The sequence below is a fragment of the Leptodactylus fuscus genome, chromosome 1, assembly GCF_031893055.1.
Source record: "Leptodactylus fuscus isolate aLepFus1 chromosome 1, aLepFus1.hap2, whole genome shotgun sequence".
Classification (NCBI taxonomy): domain Eukaryota; kingdom Metazoa; phylum Chordata; class Amphibia; order Anura; family Leptodactylidae; genus Leptodactylus; species Leptodactylus fuscus.
Genome location: NC_134265.1, coordinates 344,327,633 through 344,353,163, shown reverse-complemented (window position 1 = coordinate 344,353,163; position 25,531 = coordinate 344,327,633). Strand labels below are relative to the sequence as shown.

General features: G+C 48.9%; 1 protein-coding gene across 1 annotated transcript in view; it reads left to right on the top strand.

Moving 5' to 3' along the window:
• Positions 1-1,090: 1,090 nt before the first annotated feature.
• Positions 1,091-25,531, top strand: part of LOC142183515 (uncharacterized) — a 166,177-nt gene continuing 141,736 nt past the window's right edge. The window contains exon 1 of the mRNA XM_075258664.1: positions 1,091-1,553. Within this exon, the coding sequence (XP_075114765.1) occupies positions 1,151-1,553 (403 nt within the window). The 5' untranslated portion in view covers positions 1,091-1,150. The remainder of the gene's footprint in view (positions 1,554-25,531) is intronic.

Below are 25,531 nucleotides of genomic sequence, written 5' to 3'. Positions count from 1 at the left end.
GTTAAATTAAACTAGCCCCCCCGTTTTAAAATAATAATTTAAAAAAGAATGTTCTCTACTTACGGAACGTGCACCCTGGGCGGGCATTCAGGGTGCGCCGTCTTCTTCTTCCCCGCCTCTTCTTCCTCTGACGTCTTCGGGTCCCGTCCTCCGGCGCTTGCTCGCGGACACTGATAAAAAAAAAAATAGCCCGGGCACATGCGCAGTAGCACGCGGCTTCTACTACGGCTACTGCGCATGCGCCCGGGCTATTTTTTTTTATCAGTGTCCGCGAGCAAGCGCCGGAGGAGGACGGGACCCGAAGACGTCAGAGGAAGAAGAGGCGGGGAAGAAGAAGACGGCGCACCCTGAATGCCTGCCCAGGGTGCACGTTCCGTAAGTAGAGACCATTCTTTTTTAAGTTATTATTTTAAAACGGGGGGGTAGTTTAATTTAACTTTTACGGTGCCTGAATAGCCTTTTGAAAGGCTATGCACGCATATGTGGGGCTCTATCTGCAGGATTTTGCTGATAGAGCCCCTTTAAGGAAAGAAGTGGTGTAGAATCCTGGCTTAAGCAGTCCTGTGCAAAATATATTATCCACAAGACTGCTGTAGCCAACAGTCTAAATCAGCTTCATTCATTACACAAGACTGCTGCCTGTCCCTTCATACTTTACACAGCACTGTTGCCAGAAAACCCCTACCAGTAAATACATCACTTACCGTGGTCTGCTGCAGCTGTATGCAGAATGGACCAGGAGGAAGCAAGAAGAGGTAACTTCAGCAAGGATTAACTCCACTGAGAATGGCTGGACAGAGAGCAAGGGGACCGATGACTTACTGGAAGAATCTCTCCCCAAATCACCTTAGGAAAGTGCTGAGTTGTTCTTTGCACATATTACAATTCTGTACATTTTTTCATTAAAGAGTTAATTTATGGTATCGCACTGTGTCAGAGCAGGCTGTTTTCCTTTCTCTTTATCCTTCTAAGTATTGTGTCCCTGTAGTTTTCGTTTCTTATCCAGACACGCCTCTCTTTTACTACCTTGGTTACAATATTAACCCTTGTGTATTTGTACTGTGCGCTTTCTGTTTTAACCCAGAGAGAACAACAGTTCCTAAGAGCTTACTGATCTCACAACTTACATTCTGCAGACAAACACGGGAAAATGGAATCTTCTGGCAAGAGACCGAGGTACGAAGAATGGATTCGCCTTTCTGATGGATTCAGACGTACTGAAGTGAACGTTATTTGCCCCATTATGAAAGCAGAAAACTCCATTCGTGTTCTTTACAGACTTCAAGAAGAGATGTTAACAAATGCCATTAGACATGCTGGAAATAGCGTTGGACTAACATTAGAAGATATTCAGTTTGCTTCTCAAGCCTCTTCAAGGAGCACTGACAGCAATTTGTTTGTTAAATTTGAAAACCCCCTCCCAAATGATGAAAATCTCTGCAGTAAATTTAAAGAAAGCCTTGAGAAAAAACTAGCAGGAACAACTGTAAAGAATATTTTAGTTGAGAAAGTTCAAGATACAAGACGAACTGTTCCACAGCCTCTTATTTCAGGTATTGTAACCAAGTTATGCAATATATTAACTGCATTTGTTTATTAAAACTGTTACTTCATTTTTTTGTGGTTTGGGGATGTGTTTTCTTTGTAATATAGTTTACTAGCTTTTACCCGCGACTTCGTCTGCGGTGATTTGAGAATTGGGCGGACACAGACGTGTGAAACTGTAAAAGTGCTTTAAAAAGTTTGGTGGGATAGGAAATGTGATGTGTTATATTGTGTATGTAGTGATACAGACAATGTAATGTGTTGTATTGTGTATGTAGTGATACAGACAATGTGATGTGTTATATTGTGTATGTAGTGATACAGACAATGTGATGTGTTGTATTGTGTATGTAGTGATACAGACAATGTGATGTGTAATATTTAGAGATGAGCGAACAGTGTTCTATCGAACTCATGTTCGATCGGATATTAGGCTGTTCGGCATGTTCGAATCGAATCGAACACCGCGTGGTAAAGTGCGCCATTACTCGATTCCCCTCCCACCTTCCCTGGCGCCTTTTTTGCTCCAATAACAGCGCAGGGTAGGTGGGACAGGAACTACGACACCGGTGACGTTGAAAAAAGTAGGCAAAACCCATTGGCTGCCGAATACATGTGACCTCTAATTTAAAAGAACAGCGCCGCCCAGGTTCGCGTCATTCTGAGCTTGCAATTCACCGAGGACGGAGGTTTCCGTCCAGCTAGCTAGGGCTTAGATTCTGGGTAGGCAGGGACAGGCTAGGATAGGAAGGAGAAGACAACCAACAGCTCTTGTAAGAGCTAAATTCCAGGGAGAAGCTTGTCAGTGTAACGTGGCACTGACGGGCTCAATCGCCGCAACCCAGCTTTCCCAGGATCCTGAATGGAATACACTGTCAGTGTATTCCCGTATACCCGATATATACCCCGATACCCGTTCCAACGGTGTGCCCCCCCACCTTCACCCCAGAAATACCCTGCAAGTCCCCTAGCAATAGAATTGGGGCTATATACACCCACAATTTTTACTACTGGTATACAGTGCCATTGTCTGACTGGGAATTCAAAGAATATATTGGGAATACAAATACCCTCATTTCTTGCTACTGCCATATAGTGCCAGTGTCTGACTGGGAATTCAAAGAATATATTGGGGTTACGTGCACCCACAATTTTTACTACTGGTATACAGTGCCATTGTCTGACTGGGAATTCAAAGAATATATTGGGGTTATAAATACCCTCATTTCTTGCTACTGCCATATAGTGCCAGTTTCTGACTGGTAATTCAAAGAATATATTGGGGTTACGTGCACCCACAATTTTTACTACTGGTATACAGTGCCATTGTCTGACTGGGAATTCAAAGAGTATATTGGGAATACAAATACCCTCATTTCTTGCTACTGCCATATAGTGCCAGTTTCTGACTGGTAATTCAAAGAATATATTGGGGTTACGTGCACCCACAATTTTTACTACTGGTATACAGTGCCATTGTCTGACTGGGAATTCAAAGAGTATATTGGGAATACAAATACCCTCATTTCTTGCTACTGCCATATAGTGCCAGTTTCTGACTGGGAATTCAAAGAATATATTGGGGTTACGTGCACCCACAATTTTTACTACTGGTATACAGTGCCATTGTCTGACTGGGAATTCAAAGAATATATTGGGGTTATAAATACCCTCATTTCTTGCTACTGCCATATAGTGCCAGTTTCTGACTGGTAATTCAAAGAATATATTGGGGTTACGTGCACCCACAATTTTTACTACTGGTATACAGTGCCATTGTCTGACTGGGAATTCAAAGAGTATATTAGGAATACAAATACCCTCATTTCTTGCTACTGCCATATAGTGCCAGTTTCTGACTGGTAATTCAAAGAATATATTGGGGTTACGTGCACCCACAATTTTTACTACTGGTATACAGTGCCATTGTCTGACTGGGAATTCAAAGAATATATTGGGGTTATAAATACCCTCATTTCTTGCTACTGCCATATAGTGCCAGTTTCTGACTGGTAATTCAAAGAATATATTGGGGTTACGTGCACCCACAATTTTTACTACTGGTATACAGTGCCATTGTCTGACTGGGAATTCAAAGAGTATATTGGGAATACAAATACCCTCATTTCTTGCTACTGCCATATAGTGCCAGTTTCTGACTGGGAATTCAAAGAATATATTGGGGTTACGTGCACCCACAATTTTTACTACTGGTATACAGTGCCATTGTCTGACTGGGAATTCAAAGAATATATTGGGGTTATAAATACCCTCATTTCTTGCTACTGCCATATAGTGCCAGTTTCTGACTGGTAATTCAAAGAATATATTGGGGTTACGTGCACCCACAATTTTTACTACTGGTATACAGTGCCATTGTCTGACTGGGAATTCAAAGAGTATATTGGGAATACAAATACCCTCATTTCTTGCTACTGCCATATAGTGCCAGTTTCTGACTGGGAATTCAAAGAATATATTGGGGTTACGTGCACCCACAATTTTTACTACTGGTATACAGTGCCATTGTCTGACTGGGAATTTAAAGAATATATTGGGGTTATAAATACCCTCATTTCTTGCTACTGCCATATAGTGCCAGTTTCTGACTGGTAATTCAAAGAATATATTGGGGTTACGTGCACCCACAATTTTTACTACTGGTATACAGTGCCATTGTCTGACTGGGAATTCAAAGAGTATGATGGGAATACAAATACCCTCATTTCTTGCTACTGCCATATAGTGCCAGTTTCTGACTGGGAATTCAAAGAATATATTGGGGTTACGTGCACCCACAATTTTTACTACTGGTATACAGTGCCATTGTCTGACTGGGAATTCAAAGAATATATTGGGGTTATAAATACCCTCATTTCTTGCTACTGCCATATAGTGCCAGTTTCTGACTGGGAATTCAAAGAATATATTGGGGTTACGTGCACCCACAATTTTTACTACTGGTATACAGTGCCATTGTCTGACTGGGAATTCAAAGAATATATTGGGGTTATAAATACCCTCATTTCTTGCTACTGCCATATAGTGCCAGTTTCTGACTGGTAATTCAAAGAATATATTGGGGTTACGTGCACCCACAATTTTTACTACTGGTATACAGTGCCATTGTCTGACTGGGAATTCAAAGAGTATATTGGGAATACAAATACCCTCATTTCTTGCTACTGCCATATAGTGCCAGTTTCTGACTGGGAATTCAAAGAATATATTGGGGTTACGTGCACCCACAATTTTTACTACTGGTATACAGTGCCATTGTCTGACTGGGAATTTAAAGAGTATATTGGGAATACAAATACCCTCATTTCTTGCTACTGCCATATAGTGCCAGTGTCTGACTGGGAATTCAAAGAATATATTGGGGTTACGTGCACCCACAATTTTTACTACTGGTATACAGTGCCAATTTCTAACTAGGAATTCAAAATGCGCAAGGCTCCCGGAAAGGGACGTGGACGAGGCCGTGGGCGAGGTCGGGGGAATGGTTCTGGGGAGCAAGGTAGCAGTGAAGCCACAGGGCGTCCCGTGCCTACTCCTGTGGGGCAGCAAGCATTGCGCCACTCCACAGTGCCAGGGTTGCTTGCCACATTAACTAAACTGCAGGGTACAAACCTTAGTAGGCCCGAGAACCAGGAACAGGTCTTGCAATGGCTGTCAGAGAACGCTTACAGCACATTGTCCAGCAGCCAGTCAGACTCTGCCTCCTCTCCTCCTATTACCCAACAGTCTTGTCTTCCTTCCTCCCAAAATTCCGAAGCTTTACAGAACAATAACCCAAACTGTCCCTGCTCCCCAGAGCTGTTCTCCGCTCCTTTCATTGTCCCTCAACCTGCCTCTCCACGTCACGATTCCACGAACCTAACAGAGGAGCATCTGTGTCCAGATGCTCAAACACTAGAGTCTCCTCCATCTCCGTTCGATTTGGTGGTGGATGACCAGCAACCCACCCTCATCGACGATGATGTGACGCAGTTGCCGTCAGGGCATCCAGTTGACCGGCGCATTGTGCGGGAGGAGGAGATGAGACAGGAGTTGGAAGAGGAAGTGGTGGATGATGAGGACACTGACCCGACCTGGACAGGGGGGATGTCAAGCGGGGAAAGTAGTGTGGATGTTGAGGCAGGTGCAGCACCAAAAAGGGTAGCTAGAGGCAGAGGCAGAGGTCAGCAGCTTAGGCGAAGCCAGGCCACACCCGGAATCTCCCAAGATGTTCCAGTTCGTACCCAGCCCCGAAAAACTCCCACCTCGAGGGCACGTTTCTCGAAGGTGTGGAGTTTTTTCAAGGAATGCGCCGAGGACAGATATAGTGTTGTCTGCACAATTTGCCTCTCGAAATTGATTAGGGGCTCTGAGAAGAGCAACCTGTCCACCACTTCAATGCGCCGTCATTTGGAATCCAAGCACTGGAATCAGTGGCAGGCAGCAATGGCAGGACAAAGGCCGCCTGCCGTTCACGCCACTGCCACTGCCTCTGCCACTGCCTCTGCCTCTGCCACTGCCACTGCTGACTGTGCTGGCGATGCACTCCAGAGGACGAGCCAGGACACCACTTCATCTGCCTCCGCCACTTTGTTGACTTCTACCTCATCCTCCCCTGGTCCTGTCTTATCTCCTTCTCCTGCACCATCAAAGGCACCATCAGGCGTTTCTTTACAACAACCCACCATCTCTCAGACATTGGAGCGGCGGCAGAAATACACTGCTAACCACCCACACGCGCAAGCCTTGAACGCCAACATCGCTAAACTGCTGGCCCAGGAGATGTTGGCGTTCCGGCTTGTTGAAACTCCCGCCTTCCTGGACCTGATGGCAACTGCGGCACCTCGCTATGCCGTCCCTAGCCGTCACTACTTCTCCCGGTGTGCCGTCCCCGCCTTGCACCAGCACGTGTCACTCAACATCAGGCGGGCCCTTAGTTCCGCGCTTTGCACAAAGGTCCACTTGACCACCGACGCGTGGACAAGTGCATGCGGACAGGGACGCTACATTTCACTGACGGCACACTGGGTGAATGTAGTTGAGGCTGGGACTGCTTCCCAAACTGGCCCGGTGTACCTCGTCTCCCCGCCTAACATTCCTGGCAGGGACACGAGAAGAACACCCCCCTCCTCCTCCTCCTCTACCGCCTCCTCCTCCGCCACCGCCTCCTCCTCCGCCACCGCCTCCTCCTCCGCTGTTAGATTGACCCCAGCTACGAGTTGGAAACGTTGCAGCACTGGCGTTGGTAGACGTCAGCAGGCTGTGCTGAAGCTGATCAGCTTGGGGGACAGACAGCACACTGCCTCCGAGGTGAGGGATGCCCTCCTCGATGAGACGGCAATATGGTTTGAGCCGCTGCACCTGGGCCCAGGCATGGTCGTTTGTGATAACGGCCGGAACCTGGTAGCAGCTCTGGAGCTTGCCGGACTCCAACATGTTCCATGCCTGGCCCACGTCTTCAACCTAGTGGTGCAACGTTTCCTAAAGAGCTACCCCAATGTTCCAGAGCTACTGGTGAAAGTGCGGCGCATGTGCGCCCACTTTCGCAAGTCGACAGTAGCCGCTGCTAGCTTAAAATCTCTCCAGCAACGCCTGCATGTGCCACAACACCGGCTTTTGTGCGACGTCCCCACACGCTGGAACTCAACGTTTCAGATGTTGAATAGAGTGGTTGAGCAGCAGAGACCTTTGATGGAATACCAGCTACAAAACCCTAGGGTGCCACAAAGTCAGCTGCCTCAGTTTCACATCCATGAGTGGCCATGGATGAGAGACCTTTGTGACATCCTACGGGTCTTTGAGGAGTCCACAAGGAGGGTGAGCTCTGAGGATGCGATGGTGAGCCTTACAATCCCGCTCTTGTGTGTTCTGAGAGAATCCCTGATTGACATCAGGGATAACTCAGATCACACAGAGGAGTTAGGGATAGCATCCGATCCGTCACAGCTGGAGAGTAGGTCCACACATCTGTCCGCTTCACTGCGTTTAATGGAGGAGGAGGAGGAGGAGGAGGAGGAGGAAGAAGAGTTGTCCGATGATGTGATGGTGATACAGGAGGCTTCCGGGCAACTTCGAATCGTCCCATTGTTGCAGCGCGGATGGGTAGACATGGAGGATGAGGAGGAAATGGAGATTGAACTTTCCGGTGGGGCCAGAGGAGTCATGCCAACTAACACTGTGGCAGACATGGCTGAGTTCATGTTGGGGTGCTTTACAACCGACAAGCGTATTGTCAAAATCATGGAGGACAACCAGTACTGGATCTTTGCTATCCTTGACCCCCGGTATAAAAACAACATCTCGTCTTTTATTCCGGTAGAGGGGAGGGCCAATCGCATCAATGCTTGCCACAGGCAATTGGTGCAGAATATGATGGAGATGTTTCCAGCATGTGACGTTGGCGGCAGGGAGGGCAGTTCCTCCAGTAGGCAACCAAGTTCTCACCGGTCCACACAAACGAGGGGCACACTGTCTAAGGTCTGGGACACCTTGATGGCACCCCCTCGCCAAAGTGCCGCCACGGAGGGTCCTAGTGTCACCAGGCGTGAGAAGTATAGGCGCATGTTGCGGGAATACCTTTCCGACCACAGCCCTGTCCTCTCCGACCCCTCTGCGCCCTACACGTATTGGGTGTCGAAGTTGGACCTGTGGCTTGAACTTGCCCTATATGCCTTGGAGGTGCTGTCCTGTCCTGCCGCCAGCGTCCTATCTGAGAGGGTGTTCAGTGCAGCCGGTGGCATCATCACTGACAAGCGCACCCGTCTGTCAGCTGAGAGTGCCGACCGGCTCACTTTGATAAAAATGAACCACCACTGGATAGAGCCTTCATTTTTGTGCCCACCTGTGTAAAGCACCCCAACATGAAACTCCATGTCTGTACTCAACCTCTCCAATTCCTCCGCATCCTCATACTCATCCACCATAAGCGTTGCACAATTCTGCTAATACTAGGCTCCCTCCAACATGATTTCCCCCAACTCTGCTGGTTAGAGGCTCCCTCCACCCTGATTTCCACCAACTCTGCTGGTTAGAGGCTCCCTCCACCCTGCTTTCCCACAACTCTGCTGGTTAGAGGCTCCTTCCACCATGAATTTGCCAAAACTGGGCTGTTTAGAGGCTCCCTCCACCATGAATTGGTCCAAACTGGGCTGGTTAGAGGCTCCCTCCACCATTAATTGGTCCAAACTGGGCTGGTTAGAGGCTCCCTCCACCATGAATTTGCCCAAACTGGGCTGTTTAGAGGCTCCCTCCACCATGAATTTGCCCAAACTGGGCTGTTTAGAGGCTCCCTCCACCATGAATTGGTCCAAACTGGGTTTTTTAGAGGCTCCCTCCACCATGAATTGGTCCAAACTGGGCTGGTTAGAGGCTCCCTCCACCATGAATTGATCCAAACTGGGGTGGTTAGAGGCTCCCTCCACCATTAATTGGTCCAAACTGGGCTGGTTAGAGGCTCCCTCCACCATTAATTGGTCCAAACTGGGCTGGTTAGAGGCTCCCTCCACCATTAATTGGTCCAAACTGGGCTGGTTAGAGGCTCCCTCCACCATGAATTTGCCCAAACTGGGCTGTTTAGAGGCTCCCTCCACCATGAATTTGCCCAAACTGGGCTGGTTAGAGGCTCCCTCCACCATGAATTGGTCCAAACTGGGGTTTTTAGAGGCTCCCTCCACCATGAATTGGTCCAAACTTGGCTGTTTAGAGGCTCCCTCCACCATTAATTGGTCCAAACTGGGCTGGTTAGAGGCTCCCTCCACCATGAATTGGTCCAAACTGGGTTTTTTAGAGGCTCCCTCCACCATGAATTTGCCCAAACTGGGCTGTTTAGAGGCTCCCTCCACCATGAATTTGCCCAAACTGGGCTGGTTAGAGGCTCCCTCCACCATGAATTGGTCCAAACTGGGGTTTTTAGAGGCTCCCTCCACCATGAATTGGTCCAAACTTGGCTGTTTAGAGGCTCCCTCCACCATGAATTGGTCCAAACTGGGGTGGTTAGAGGCTCCCTCCACCATTAATTGGTCCAAACTGGGCTGGTTAGAGGCTCCCTCCACCATTAATTGGTCCAAACTGGGCTGGTTAGAGGCTCCCTCCACCATGAATTGGTCCAAACTGGGTTTTTTAGAGGCTCCCTCCACCATGAATTTGCCCAAACTGGGCTGTTTAGAGGCTCCCTCCACCATGAATTGGTCCAAACTGGGCTGGTTAGAGGCTCCCTCCACCATGAATTTCCCAAAACTTGGCTGTTTAGAGGCTCCCTCCACCATTAATTGGTCCAAACTGGGCTGGTTAGAGGCTCCCTCCACCATGAATTGGTCCAAACTGGGGTTTTTAGAGGCTCCCTCCACCATGAATTGGTCCAAACTTGGCTGTTTAGAGGCTCCCTCCACCATGAATTGGTCCAAACTGGGGTGGTTAGAGGCTCCCTCCACCATTAATTGGTCCAAACTGGGCTGGTTAGAGGCTCCCTCCACCATTAATTGGTCCAAACTGGGCTGGTTAGAGGCTCCCTCCACCATGAATTTGCCCAAACTGGGCTGTTTAGAGGCTCCCTCCACCATGAATTTGCCCAAACTGGGCTGGTTAGAGGCTCCCTCCACCATGAATTGGTCCAAACGGGTTTTTAGAGGCTCCCTTCACCATGAATTGGTCCAAACTTGGCTGTTTAGAGGCTCCCTCCACCATGAATTGGTCCAAACTGGGTTTTTTAGAGGCTCCCTCCACCATGAATTTGCCCAAACTGGGCTGTTTAGAGGCTCCCTCCACCATGAATTTGCCTAAACTGGGCTGGTTAGAGGCTCCCTCCACCATGAATTGGTCCAAACTGGGGTTTTTAGAGGCTCCCTCCACCATGAATTGGTCCAAACTTGGCTGTTTAGAGGCTCCCTCCACCATGAATTGGTCCAAACTGGGGTGGTTAGAGGCTCCCTCCACCATTAATTGGTCCAAACTGGGCTGGTTAGAGGCTCCCTCCACCATTAATTGGTCCAAACTGGGCTGGTTAGAGGCTCCCTCCACCATGAATTGGTCCAAACTGGGTTTTTTAGAGGCTCCCTCCACCATGAATTTGCCCAAACTGGGCTGTTTAGAGGCTCCCTCCACCATGAATTGGTCCAAACTGGGGTGGTTAGAGGCTCCCTCCACCATTAATTGGTCCAAACTGGGCTGGTTAGAGGCTCCCTCCACCATTAATTGGTCCAAACTGGGCTGGTTAGAGGCTCCCTCCACCATGAATTGGTCCAAACTGGGGTTTTTAGAGGCTCCCTCCACCATGAATTGGTCCAAACTTGGCTGTTTAGAGGCTCCCTCCACCATTAATTGGTCCAAACTGGGCTGGTTAGAGGCTCCCTCCACCATGAATTGGTCCAAACTGGGTTTTTTAGAGGCTCCCTCCACCATGAATTTGCCCAAACTGGGCTGTTTAGAGGCTCCCTCCACCATGAATTGGTCCAAACTGGGTTTTTTAGAGGCTCCCTCCACCATGAATTGGTCCAAACTGGGCTGGTTAGAGGCTCCCTCCACCATGAATTGGTCCAAACTGGGGTGGTTAGAGGCTCCCTCCACCATTAATTGGTCCAAACTGGGCTGGTTAGAGGCTCCCTCCACCATTAATTGGTCCAAACTGGGCTGGTTAGAGGCTCCCTCCACCATTAATTGGTCCAAACTGGGCTGGTTAGAGGCTCCCTCCACCATGAATTTGCCCAAACTGGGCTGTTTAGAGGCTCCCTCCACCATGAATTTGCCCAAACTGGGCTGGTTAGAGGCTCCCTCCACCATGAATTGGTCCAAACTGGGGTTTTTAGAGGCTCCCTCCACCATGAATTGGTCCAAACTTGGCTGTTTAGAGGCTCCCTCCACCATTAATTGGTCCAAACTGGGCTGGTTAGAGGCTCCCTCCACCATGAATTGGTCCAAACTGGGTTTTTTAGAGGCTCCCTCCACCATGAATTTGCCCAAACTGGGCTGTTTAGAGGCTCCCTCCACCATGAATTGGTCCAAACTGGGGTGGTTAGAGGCTCCCTCCACCATTAATTGGTCCAAACTGGGCTGGTTAGAGGCTCCCTCCACCATTAATTGGTCCAAACTGGGCTGGTTAGAGGCTCCCTCCACCATGAATTTGCCCAAACTGGGCTGGTTAGAGGCTCCCTCCACCATGAATTGGTCCAAACTGGGTTTTTTAGAGGCTCCCTCCACCATGAATTTGCCCAAACTGGGCTGGTTAGAGGCTCCCTCCACCATGAATTGGTCCAAACTGGGGTTTTTAGAGGCTCCCTCCACCATGAATTTGCCCAAACTGGGCTGTTTAGAGGCTCCCTCCACCATGAATTGGTCCAAACTGGGTTTTTTAGAGGCTCCCTCCACCATGAATTGGTCCAAACTGGGCTGGTTAGAGGCTCCCTCCACCATGAATTGGTCCAAACTGGGGTGGTTAGAGGCTCCCTCCACCATTAATTGGTCCAAACTGGGCTGGTTAGAGGCTCCCTCCACCATTAATTGGTCCAAACTGGGCTGGTTAGAGGCTCCCTCCACCATGAATTTGCCCAAACTGGGCTGTTTAGAGGCTCCCTCCACCATGAATTTGCCCAAACTGGGCTGGTTAGAGGCTCCCTCCACCATGAATTGGTCCAAACTGGGGTTTTTAGAGGCTCCCTCCACCATGAATTGGTCCAAACTTGGCTGTTTAGAGGCTCCCTCCACCATTAATTGGTCCAAACTGGGCTGGTTAGAGGCTCCCTCCACCATGAATTGGTCCAAACTGGGTTTTTTAGAGGCTCCCTCCACCATGAATTTGCCCAAACTGGGCTGTTTAGAGGCTCCCTCCACCATGAATTGGTCCAAACTGGGGTGGTTAGAGGCTCCCTCCACCATTAATTGGTCCAAACTGGGCTGGTTAGAGGCTCCCTCCACCATTAATTGGTCCAAACTGGGCTGGTTAGAGGCTCCCTCCACCATGAATTTGCCCAAACTGGGCTGGTTAGAGGCTCCCTCCACCATGAATTGGTCCAAACTGGGTTTTTTAGAGGCTCCCTCCACCATGAATTTGCCCAAACTGGGCTGGTTAGAGGCTCCCTCCACCATGAATTGGTCCAAACTGGGGTTTTTAGAGGCTCCCTCCACCATGAATTTGCCCAAACTCTGCTGGTTAGAGGCTCAATCCACCCTGATTTTCAAAACAAATGTTGGTGCCAACCTCAACTTACTACAAGGGCCAAATTCACTGCTGGTGACAAGCTCTCCTCACTGCAAGTGCCAAATACACATGTTTCAAGGTGTTTTCCTACTGTCAGAGAGGTGGTATTGAGTGTGTAAAGTGTGTAGTTGTTAGGCTGTGATGTTGGGGTAATAGAGGGTCTTTGGTGTGTTAGATGCCCCCAGACATGCTTCCCCTGCTGTCCCAGTGTCATTCCAGAGGTGTTGGCATCATTTCCTGGGGTGTCATAGTGGACTTGGTGACCCTCCAGACACGGATTTGGGTTTCCCCCTTAACGAGTATCTGTTCCCCATAGACTATAATGGGGTTCGAAACCCGTTCGAACACACGAACATTGAGCGGCTGTTCGAATCGAATTTCGAACCTCGAACATTTTGGTGTTCGCTCATCTCTAGTAATATTGTGTATGTAGTGATACAGACAATGTGGTGTGTTATATTGTGTATGTAGTGATACAGACAATGTGATGTGTTGTATTGTGTATGTAGTGATACAGACAATGTGATGTGTTATATTGTGTATGTAGTGATACAGACAATGACAGTGGAAAGCTATATGTAAATGTGAGTGAGTAGAGTGAGGGCTACTCCTGAGGTGACAGTAAGGAGTATGCAGGCAGGTTGAGGCAGGAAATGCCAGGCAGTGTGTGAGTCTATAGCTGGGGCTAGGAGTCCTGCTTTTGTGAGTCTCCTGCTAGGAAGCCATGTTGTTTAGTGGCACCAAAAGTAGCCTGTGACTCAATCCTAAGGGAAAAGTATGTTTGTGGAATATTGCACGCAAATCCGTCCAGGCGTTTTAGCGTGATTGAGTAACAAACATCCAAACTCACAAACATCCAAACATCCAAACACAGTAGGATTAGAGAAAGTTTATTTAAAAAGTTTATTTAAAAAAGCAAAAAAAAAACTATTTCTAAAGTTTTTCTTCATTTAGAGCATTGCTAAGGAAAATCAGTATTGTACCTGTACTATACAGGCAGACTACAGCACACTGTTACATTTAGAGGCATATCTTTAAACCTGTCTCCTCTCTTCCCACCACTGCCCATATGTATACAGTATATCTATCTACATTGTCCCAATATACTGTAAAACTTTCTCCCTGACTTTTATACAAACTATCAGCTCTGATAGCAGACCGTCTTCTCTCACTGCAAGCAGCCTCATAAACTATCAATTTACTAAATAAAAACAGAGCTAGGGTGCATGCACACTGAGTAACGCCGGGCGTGTATGAGAGCCGTACACGCCGGCATTACAGCAGACTGCCGAACACTTCCCATTCACTTCAATGGGAGCGCTCGTAACAGCGGCGTTTACGAGCGCTCCCATTGAAGTGAATGGGAAGTGTTCGGCAGCCCTGCTGTAACGCCGGCGTGTACGGCTCTCATACACGCCCGGCGTTACGTAGTGTGCATGCACCCCTAGACTGTCAGGGATCAGAGATGACATGCAGTTTTCCCTTAGTGTGGGAGATTTCTGAAGACTAGCATTTTCATATGCCCTACCAAGTGGAGAGTATGCTTATATATGAAGGCACATACTTCTTCATAAAAGAGGTGCACCCTCTGCTGGGTGCCTGGATTGAAATCTGCACCAGTTTATAGATTAAATTTATTTCCATCATTAATACTCTTTGCAATTTAAGGGTGAAATCTGCAGTAATCCATCATACTCTCAGTGATTCCACAATAGTATTCCACTATGTAAGTTCCACTGCAGACTCATCTCATGTGGCTGCACCCTTAAGAGTATTTTCAGATTTGTTACACAGATTTCTGTGCCATTCATCTGAATTGAGGATTTCAAAATTGCAGCTGTAGCATACTGTGGCATAGAGAATTAACTTGACTCTATTATTGCTAGAGATGAGCGAATAGTGAAATGTTCGAAGTTCGATTCGAGTAGCCGCTCGATACTCGACTGTTCAATCGAACATCAAACCCCATTATAGTCTATGGGGAAAAAGACTCGTTTAGGGGGAAACCAATGTTCGACTCAGGAGGGTCACCAAGTCCACTATGACCCCAGGAAATGATGCCAACACCTCTGGAATGCAACAGGGACAGCAGGGGAAGCATGTCTGGGGGCATCTAACAAGCCCAAGTCACAGTTTTACCCCAACATCACAGCCTAACAACTACACACTTTCCACACTCAAAAAACCCACTATGAAGGTGGAAAAATACCTGGAAACCTTTTTTCCTTCATAATTGGATGGACAGAAACCCAAATCTTACTCTAATGAAACCTTAACAAACACCCCTTTAAATCACGTTGCCCATGACAACCACAGATGGAATAGGCAATGGGAAATCCAACAGTACCCACCCTGAACTGTCATTGTGGATATGTGTGTGATGTGGTAAGAACTTCCAAAATTCACTTTTTTGACCCTTAATGTGAGCCCTTCCAAATTAAGTTAGAAGCCCTTAAACTGAGCTACCAGCAGAGATTGAGGCCCTTTAGGTGACTTCAGCCTCTTACCAGCAGAGTTTTAGGGCCTTTAACTTAGTTGAGCCTTGCATCAGCAGTGTTTCTGGCCCTTGGAGTGAGTTGAGACTCTAACCAGCAGAGTTTGGTGAAATCAGGGTGGATTCATCCTCTAAACAGCAGAGTTTGGTGAAATCAGGGTGGATTCATCCTCTAAACAGCAGAGTTTGGTGAAATCAGGGTGGATTCAGCCTGTAACCAGCAGAGTTTGGGGAAATCAGGGTGGATTCAGCCTCTAACCAGCAGAGTTTGGGGAAATCAGGGTGGATTCAGCCTCTAATCAGCAGAGTTTGGGGAAATCAGGGTGGATTCAGCCTGTAACCAGCAGAGTTTGGTGAAATCAGGGTGGATGCATCCTCTAAACAGCAAAGTTTGGTGAAATCAGGGTGGATTCAGCCTCTAAACAGCAGAGTTTGGTGAAATCAGGGTGGATTCAGCCTGTAACCAGCAGAGTTTGGTGAAATCAGGGTGGATTCATCCTCTAAACAGCAAAGTTTGGTGAAATCAGGGTGGATTCATCCTCTAAACAGCAAAGTTTGGGGAAATCAGGGTGGATTCAGCCTGTAACCAGCAGAGTTTGGGGAAATCAGGGTGGATTCAGCCTCTAATCAGCAGAGTTTGGGGAAATCAGGGTGGATTCAGCCTCTAACCAGCAGATTTTGGGGAAATCATGGTGGATTCAGCCTCTAACCAGCACAGTTTGGTGAAATCAGGGTGGATTCAGCCTCTAATCAGCAGAGTTTGGGGAAATCAGGGTGGATTCAGTCTGTAACCAGCAGAGTTTGGTGAAATCAGGGTGGATTCATCCTCTAAACAGCAAAGTTTGGTGAAATGAGGGTGGATTCAGCCTGTAACCAGCAGAGTTTGGGGAAATCAGGGTGAATTCAACCTCTAACCAGCAGAGTTTGGTGAAATCAGAGTGGATTCAGCCTCTAAACAGCAGAATTTGGTGAAATCAGGGTGGATTCAGCCTCTAACCAGCAGAGTTTGGGGAAATCAGGGTGGATTGAGCCTAGAATGATCAGAATTGTGCAACACAGATGGTGGAGGAATATGAGAAGGAATTGTAGAGGCTGAGCGCAGACATGACAATTCATGTTGGGGTGCTTGACACTGGTGGGCACGAAAATGATGGCTCTATCCAGTGGCTGTTCATTTTGATGAAAGTCAGCTGGTCGGCACTCTCAGCTAACAGCCGGCTGCGTTTATCCGTGATGATACCACCGGCTGCGCTGAAAACCCTTTCAGATAGCACGCTGGCGGCAGGACAGGACAGCACCTCCAAGGCATATAGGGCAAGTTCAAGCCACAGGTCCAACTTCGACACCCAATACGTGTAGGCCGCAGAGGGATCAGAGAGGACAGGGCTGTTGTTGGACAGGCATTCCCGCAACATGCGCCTATACTTTTCCCGCCTGGTGACACTAGACCTCTCAGTGGCGGGAGTTTGGCGAGGTGGTGCCATTACCATGTCCCAGAGCTTAGACAGTGTATCCCTTGTGGGTGTGGACCGGACAGCACTTGTTCGCTTCATGGAGGAACTGTCCACTCTGCCGCCAACGACACTTGATGGAAACATCTCCATCATGTTCTGCACCAATTGCTTGTGGCAGTCATTAATGCGATTGGCCCTCCCTTCTACCAGAATAAAAGACACAATGTTATTTTTATACCAGGGGTCAAGGATTGCAAATATCCAGTATTGGTTGCTCTCCATTATATTGACCATGCGCTTGTCACTTGAAAAGCAGCCCAACATGAAGTCAGCCATGTGTGCTAGAGTGTTACTTGGCATGACTTCGCTGCCCCACCAGAATGGTCACTCTCCATTTCCTCCTCCTCCCTTTCGCCCCATCCGTGCTGCAAGAATGGGATGCATTGAACTTCTCCGGTAGCCTCCTGTGTCACAATCATATCATCTGCCACGTCTTCATCCTCCTCCTCCTCCGTCATTAAATGCTGTGAAGCAGACAGGTGTATGGAACTACTCTCCTGCTGTGACGGTTCTGCCGCTATCCCTGACTCCTCAGTGTGATCTGTGTTATCACTGATGGCAATGAGGGATTCTCGCATCGCACACAAGAGCGGGATTGTTACGTTCACTAGTGCGTCGTCACAGCTGACCCTCTTGGTGGACTCCTCAAACACCTGTAGGATTTCACATAAGTCTTCCATCCATGGCCACTCATGGTTGAGAAACTGAGGGAGCTGACTTTGTGGCACCCTAGGGTTTTGGAGATGGTACTCCATCAAAGGTCTCTACTGCTCAGCCACTCTGCTCAACAGATGATATGTGAGGGGCCACACAGTGGCTCAGTGGTTAGCACTGCAGCCTTGCAGCGCTGGAGTCCTGCTGTTCCAATCCTGCCAAGGGCAAAAAACCATCTGCAAGGAGTTTGTATGTTCTCCCTGTGTTTGCATGGATTTCCATCCCTTATTCCAAAAAAAAACAAAAAAAGACATACTGATAGGGAAAAAATGTACATTGTAAGCTCTATGTAGGTCTCACAATCTACATTTTAAAAAACAAAAACAAAAAAACAGATGATATGTTGAGTTTCAGCGTGTGGGGAAGTTGCACAACAGCCGGTGTTCTGGCAGATGGAGGCGTTGCTGGAGTTTTTTGAGGCTAGCAGTGGCTACTGTAGATTTGCGAAAGTGGGCGCACAAGCGCCGCACTTTCACCAGTAGCTCATGCACATTTGGATATGGATTTCCAAAACGTTGCATCACTAGGTTAAAGACGTGGGCCAGGCATGGAACATGTTGGAGGCTGGCAAGCTCCAGAGCTGCTACCAGGTTCCTGCCGTTATCAGACACGACCATGCCTGGGCCCAGGTGCAGCGGCTCAAACCATATTGCTGTCTCACCGAGGAGGGCATCCCTCACCTTGGAGTCAGTGTGCTGTCTGTCCCCCAAGCTGATGAGCTTCAGCACGGCCTGCTGACGTCTACCCACGCTAGTGCTGCAAAGTTTCCAGCTCATAGCTGGAGTCAATTTAACGGAGGAGGAGGGTGTTGTTTCAAAGCCCCTGCCAGGAATGATAGGCAGGGTACAAGACAAGGTACCCTGGCCCAGTTTGTGACCCAGTCCCAGCCTCAACTAAATTCAGCCAGTCTGCCGTCAGCGAAATGTAGCATCCCTGTCCGCATACACTTGTCCACGCGTTGGTGGTCAAGTGGACCTTTGTGCAAAGCGCGGAATTTAGGGCCCGCCTGATGTTGAGTGACACGTGCTGGTGCAAGGCGGGGACAGCACACCCCGGGGGGACGGGAGAAGAAGTGACTGCTAGGGACGGCATAGCGAGGTGCTGCACTTCCATCAGGTCCTGGAAGGCCGGAGTTTCCACAAGCCGGAATGCTAACATCTCCTGAGCCAGAAGTTTGGAGATGTGCCCGTGGTTAGCGCTGTTTTTTTTTGCATGCGCTGAAATGTCTGAGAGATGGTGGGTTACTGGGAGGAGGCGCATGATGGTGCAGGAGAATGAGCTGAGACAGGAACAGGAGAGGATGAGGGGGAAGTCCCCAAAGTGGCAGAGTCAGATGTTGCGGTGTCCTGGATGGTGCTCTGGACTGCAGCGCCAGCACTGTCAACAGTGGGAGAGGCAGTGGCGGCAACGCTGGACGATGATTGTCCTGTGTTTGCTCTCTCCCACTGAGCCCAGTGCTTGGATTGAATTGATGGCGCATGGAAGTGGTCGAAACGTTGCTCTTTCCAGAGCCCCTACTCAGTTTTGAGTGGCAAATTGTGCAAACCACATTATATTTGTCTTCCGCGCATTCCTTGAAAAATCTCCACACCATCGAGGAACATGCCTTCGATGGGGAGTTTTCTGGGCTGGCTATGATAGGGAACATCTTGGGCCATTCTGGTGTGGCCTGGTTTCGGCAAAGCAGCTGAGCTCTGCCTCTGGACATGCCTCTGCCTCTAGCTGCCCTCCCTCAACATCGACACTGCTTTCCCCGCTTGACATCCCCCCTGTCCAGGTCGGGTCAGTGTCCTCGTCGTCCACCACCTCCTCTGCCAATTCCTCTCTCGCCTCCTCCTCCTGCACACCGCACATGGCAACAGGCTGCCCTGATGGCAACTGTGTCTCGTCATCGTCACTGAGGGTGGGTTGCTGGTCTATAGCCTGATAATTAGAATGTATACATACCTCCCAACCGTCCCGATTTCCGCGGGACAGTCACGATTTGGGTGACATGTCCCGCGGTCCCGGTTGGAGGGAGGTATGTCCCGATTTCAACTCAGATCTGCGTCCAGAGGACGCAGATCTGAGTTGAACACATATGCGGCTGAAGCAAGGAGCTGACACAGGTCAGCTCCTCGCTTCGCCGCTGCCCGCCTCTCTCCCTGACACATGCGGCTGAAGGAAGGAGCTGACACAGGTCAGCTCCTCGCTTAACCGCTGCGTGTCTCTCTCGCTGACACATGCGGCTGAAGCGAGGAGCTGACATGTGATGTGACACATCGCGTCTACATGCCAGGAGCCGGCGGCAGCGGCGAAGCGAGGAGCTGACAAAGGTCAGCTCCTCGCTTCAGCCGCATGTGTCAGCGAGAGAGACACGCAGCGGCGAAGCGAGGAGCTGACCTGTGTCAGCTCCTTCCTTCAGCCGCATGTGTCAGGGAGAGAGGCGGGCAGAGAGCGGCGAGGGAGCAGAGGAGAAGGTAAGTTTAATGTGGAGGTGGAACGTGAATCTGGGGGCAGATGAAGGAGAGGACGGCATGACACCGGGGGCAGAGATGGAGAGGACGGCATGACACTGGGGGCAGAGATGTGGGGACATGAATCTGGGGGCAGAGATGGAGGGGACATGAATCTGGGGGCAGAGATGGGGGACATGAATCTGGGGGCAGAGATGAAGGGGACTTGAATCTGGGGGCAGAGATGGAGGGGACATGAATCTGGGGGCAGAGATGGAGGGGACATGAATCTGGGGGCAAAGATGGGGGGACATGAATCTGGGGGCAGAGATGGGGGGACATGAATCTGGGGGCAGAGATGGGGGACATGAATCTGGGGGCAGAGATGGAGAGGACATGAATCTGGGGGCAGAGATGGAGGGGACATGAATCTGGGGGCAGAGATGGAGAGGACATGAATCTGGGGGCAGAGATGGAGAGGACATGAATCTGGGGGCAGAGATGGAGAGGACATGAATCTGGGGGCAGAGATGGAGAGGACATGAATCTGGGGGCAGAGATGGAGGGACATGAATCTGGGGGCAGAGATGGGGGACATGAATCTGGGGGCAGAGATGGAAGAGGGTCATGAAACTGGGGGAGATGAAGGGTGTATATGAAACTGGGGAAGAGATAGAGGGGGGACATATAATTTACGGGTGACTGTAGGAGGATTATATTGTGTGCGGGCACATGAAAAATTAATGAGTGGGCGGAGTCAACAAAAAAGTGGGCGGAGTTACATTTGCCGCAGCGCGCTACGCGCGCCGCACATTTTGTCCCTCTTTCAGTTCTTCAAAAGTTGGGAGGTATGTGTATATCCCACTGCTTTTTTGTAGGTACACACCGTGACAACCTGGATGAAACGTCTATAGCAGGGGTGCCCAATATGTCGATCGCGATCTACCGGTCGATCGCGAAGGATGTATGGGTCGATCGCGGGATGCAACCAGGGATCCCCCGTGTCTGCAGGCCCCGCCTGCAAGTGTCTGGAGATTACTCTCAGCTTGCGCTGTGAACAAGCACTCCGGACACTTGCAGGCCGGGCAGCAGCAGCTCCGGGGGATGATGCGCTCCCCGCTCTTAGGGATAGAGGGAGCCGGGGTGCTGCTTGTTCACAGCGCAGGCTGAGAGTCATCGCCAGACATTGGCAGGCGGGGCTGCCACAGCCCCAGCCTGCCAGTGTCCAGAGATAACTCTCAGCCCCGCCCACATGCCCGCCCCCACCGACAGACACGCCCCGCCCACAGGCGCACCCCGGCACCCCCCACAAGAAGCGGGTAGTAGATCTTATCCCTTGGTCAATTTATAAAGTAGCTCACATGCTGAAAAAGTGTGAGCACCCCTGGTCTATAGCCTGATAATTAGAATGTATATCCCACTGCTTTTTTGGGGGTACACACCGTGACAACCTGGATGAAGTGTCTATAGCCTGATAATTAGAATGTATGTCCCACTTCTTTTTGGGGAGTACACACTGTAACAACCTGGATGAAGCGTCTATAGCCTGAGAATTAGAATGAATATCCCACTGATTTTTGGGGGTACACACCGTGACAACCTGATTGAAGCGTATATAGTGTATATGGGCTGAGAATTTCAGTGTATACCGCTTGGGGGGGGGGGGGACACACACTGTTGAACCCTGGATTAAGCGTATATAGGGTATATGGGCATACAATTTCAGCGTATCCCATTTAGCTTAATCCCCACCGTGGAAAGCTGGGTTGTGCAGATACAGCCTGGCTTAATTGCTGTGAATCCCACTTTAAGGAGGGTTCACACGGTGTAACGTGCCACGTGATGTGGCACGTCTATGCCGCGGGACCCTTTGCGGGCCGTACACGCTCCCATTGATTTCAATGGGAGCGGGGATCGTATGCGCCGCGCTAGTTTGTGGCCGTGATGTTGTGGCCGCGGGACCCTTTGCGGGCCGTACACGCTCCCATTGAAATCAATGGGAGCGTGTACGGCCCGCAAACGGTCCCGCGGCGTAGACGTGCCACATCACACGGCACGTTACACCGTGTGAACCCTCCCTTAGCGTTTGTGGGTAGACACTGTGCCAAGCTGGTTTCAACTTCTCCCTTTAGTGTAGCTCTTACAAGAGCTGTTGTGGTTCTTCTTTGCTATTCCTGCCTAGCAGAATCTAAAACCTAACTAGCCCTCAGCAGATGTCTCTCTCTAACTAAGTGCAAGCACAGAATGAATCGGAGCTGATGTCGCCTGTTCGTTTGAATCTGAGGTCACATGTCCTCGGCAGCCAATGGCTTTTTCCTAGTTTTTTCAATGCCTCCGTTGTCGTAGTTCCTGTCCCACCACCCCTGCACTGTTATTGGTGCAGAAAAAGCGCCAGGGAAGGTGGGAGGGGAAATGAACTTTAAGTGCATTTTCAACGTGGTGTTCGTATCAAATCGAACATTGCATCTCTAATTATTGCCTTTTCAGGACGGGGCCCCACGTGGCTGGAAAAATTGCAGCGTTTTACAGTCAGGGCAAAGTGGATGGGATTCTAGCGAATCCCATGCCCACTTTGCGTTAAAATCCTCACTGTGGACACAGTTTTGGAAATCGCAGTATGTCAAAAATACCTACAGAAACGTTGGCGGTTTCCCCATAGGTAGAATTGAAACAGAAAGTCCACAGAGGAAACCTCTGCAAACTTTCTGCCTAAAGCACTGCAGGAAGCACAGTTTTCCCGCAGTACTTTTTTGCTGCGGGACACCACGCGGGACTTTAGCCTCAGTGGGTTTTCATCTGCGGTAAGATATATTGCATCTGACTCGGAGTTTTCACTAGAAATCAACACTGGTTTCAGTATAAAAACGGCAGATACCCAACATACACATATAATGGGGTTTGCTGGTTTCCACGAGTAACTGCTGATATAGCGGTCTGGCTCTCCATCATTTGGGTCCCCTGGTGGTCCCGATTAACAGAGAGCCGTGAGCAGATGTGAACTTAGCCAAACTTTAAATGTACATGCACATTTTTCAGAAAAAAAAATAAAAAATCATACTTTTGGAGCAGATTTTAGTCATAGGAATTTCTGCACCAGATCTGCTATAGATATAATCTAAAGTTAGAAACCCACACGGCTGTCACTGTACAGCCAAGTTACAGGTACAATGTAAATGAACATCGAGCCAACATTCAGAAAAGCAGCAGTTTAAATGGCAAAAACGAGTAGTAATCATTAGAGAGCTGGAACCACTTTGTTAGCTTCTTCCCTCTGTGGTTGCGTAGTGACCGTTGTAGATCATTTAAAAGGGTGATTGTATTTCTTACTAATCACTGTTGAATAGACATCCCAAGGCAGATCACGTACACCCCAAATTACACAGACAAGTACCCTTGTTTTGTCTCTTGACCTACACCAACTTACACAAGGACAGGGCAGCTGCATCCTCACTTTACAGAATTGTCGCCAGTGCTTTACTGATTTAGACATTTCTCAGCCAAAAATAAGTTAGCATACAGTACTGTGCAAATGTTTTTGTCAGTTAAGGAAAAAATCCTGCAAAAATTAAAAAATTAGAAGTTTTAGTAGTTTATTTTTCTTATCAAACAAAATGAAGTGATTGAAGAAAAGAGAAATCTAAAGCCCATCAAAATTTGGTGTGACCTTTGACTTTTAACTTCTAGCAATTCTTTTTGGTACTCTTGCAGATAGTTTTTAAAGGAACTCGGCAGGGCAGTTGTTCCAAACGTCTTGGATAGAGATCAGTGAATGGCATTCAATCGAATTAATATTCGATCGAATATCAGGCCGTTCGAGGTGTTCGATTCCAATCGAACACCAGGTGGCAAACTCACTAAAAGCTGAGCGTGTTTGTCTGCTGCATATCTGCCAGCTCTGCTACATCTCCTACACACTCAGCTGGCTATTCCTTAGTACTGCTAACACGCTGAGCTCGGCTATTCCTTAGTGTAATAGCCCAGCTGAGCGTGTTAGTAGTACTAAGGAATAGCCAAGCCGAGCGTGTTAGTAGTACTAAGGAATAGCTAAGCTGAGCGTGTTAGTAGTACTAAGGAATAGCCAAGCTGAGCGGGTTAGTCTGCTGCATATCTGCCAGCTCTCCTACATCTCCTACACACTCAGCTGGCTATTCCTTAGTACTACTAACACGCTGAGCTCGGCTATTCCTTAGTGTAATAGCCCAGCTGAGCATGTTAGTAGTACTAAGGAATAGCCAAGCTGAGTGTGTTAGTACTACAAACCCCAACCCCCCCCCCAAAAAAAAACCTCCAACCCTTCCCCCCCAAACCCCCCTCCGGTGTCCGCTTACCTGCAGCTTCCTGTACTTGGTCCACTTCGGTCCATGGTCCGGGTTTCAGAGCGCTGCCCCCCTCTCCCCGACTAGTATTACAGAGAAGGCGGGGCTTAGGAGAGTGTGGGCGGGTACTGGGCGGGGAGACTCCATGCCCACACTCTCCTAAGCCCCGCCCCCTCTCCCCAACTAGTCTTATAGAGGGAGAGAGGGAGGCAGGGCGCTCTGAAACCCGGACCATGGACCGAAGTGGACCAAGAACAGGGAGCTGCAGGTAAGCGGACACCGGGGGAGTTTGGGGTTGGGGGGTTTGGGTTTTGTAGTACTAACACGCTCAGCTTGGCTATTCCGTAGTATTACTAACACGCTCAGCTGGGCTATTACACTAAGGAATAACCGAGCTGACTGTGTAAGTAGTACTAAGGAATAGCCAAGCTGAGCTAGTCGTGTTACTACAGGAGGAGTAGCTGGAGGGATGGCTGGGTGTAGTGCAGAGCTCTTTCATCTGTCCGGAGTAGCCAGGCTAACCGCACGGCCAGCTCTGCTATATCTCGCTATAGAAATGCATTGACCAGCGTTGATTGGCCAGTCTACGAGATTCGGCCAATCAACGCTGGTTCTGCCTAAGGAGGCGGAGTCTAAAATCGGAGCAGAATGGAAACTGCTGTGGACTGATTTTAGACTCCGCCTCCTCAGGCAGAACCAGTGTTGATTGGCCGAATCCCGTAGACTGGCCAATCAATGCTGGTCAATGCATTCCTATGCAAAAAAGTCAGCTCCGGCATATCGCAAGGAATCCCGACATAATAAAGGTACTTGATGCCCCCAGACATGCTTCCCCTGCTGTCCCAGTTGCTTTCCAGGGTGTTGGCATCATTTCCTGGGGTGTCATAGTGGACTTGGTGACCCTCCTGAGTCGAATGGTGGGATCCCCTGTAGCGAAGCATTTTCTCCCATAGACTATAATGGGGTTCGATATTCATTCGAATAGTCAAATATTGAGCGGCTATTCGGAACGAATATCGAATCTCAAACATTTTACTGTTTGCTCATCTCTAGTCTTGCAGAACTAAGCCCAGACCTCCTGTGGATGTAGGCTTGCTCCAATCCTTCAGTCTTTTCATGTAATCCCAGACAGATTGGATGATGTTGAGGTCTGGTCATTAGCCCCCGGACTCTTCCTCCAAAGAACAGTCCCACCAAATTTTGATGGGATTTAGATTTCTTTTTTGCTCATTCCCTTCAATTTGTAAATTGACAAAAATAGACAATTAATATTTCTATTTTTTTTATAAGTGTTTTTAAATATTTTAATTGTCAGGAGCTCCAAT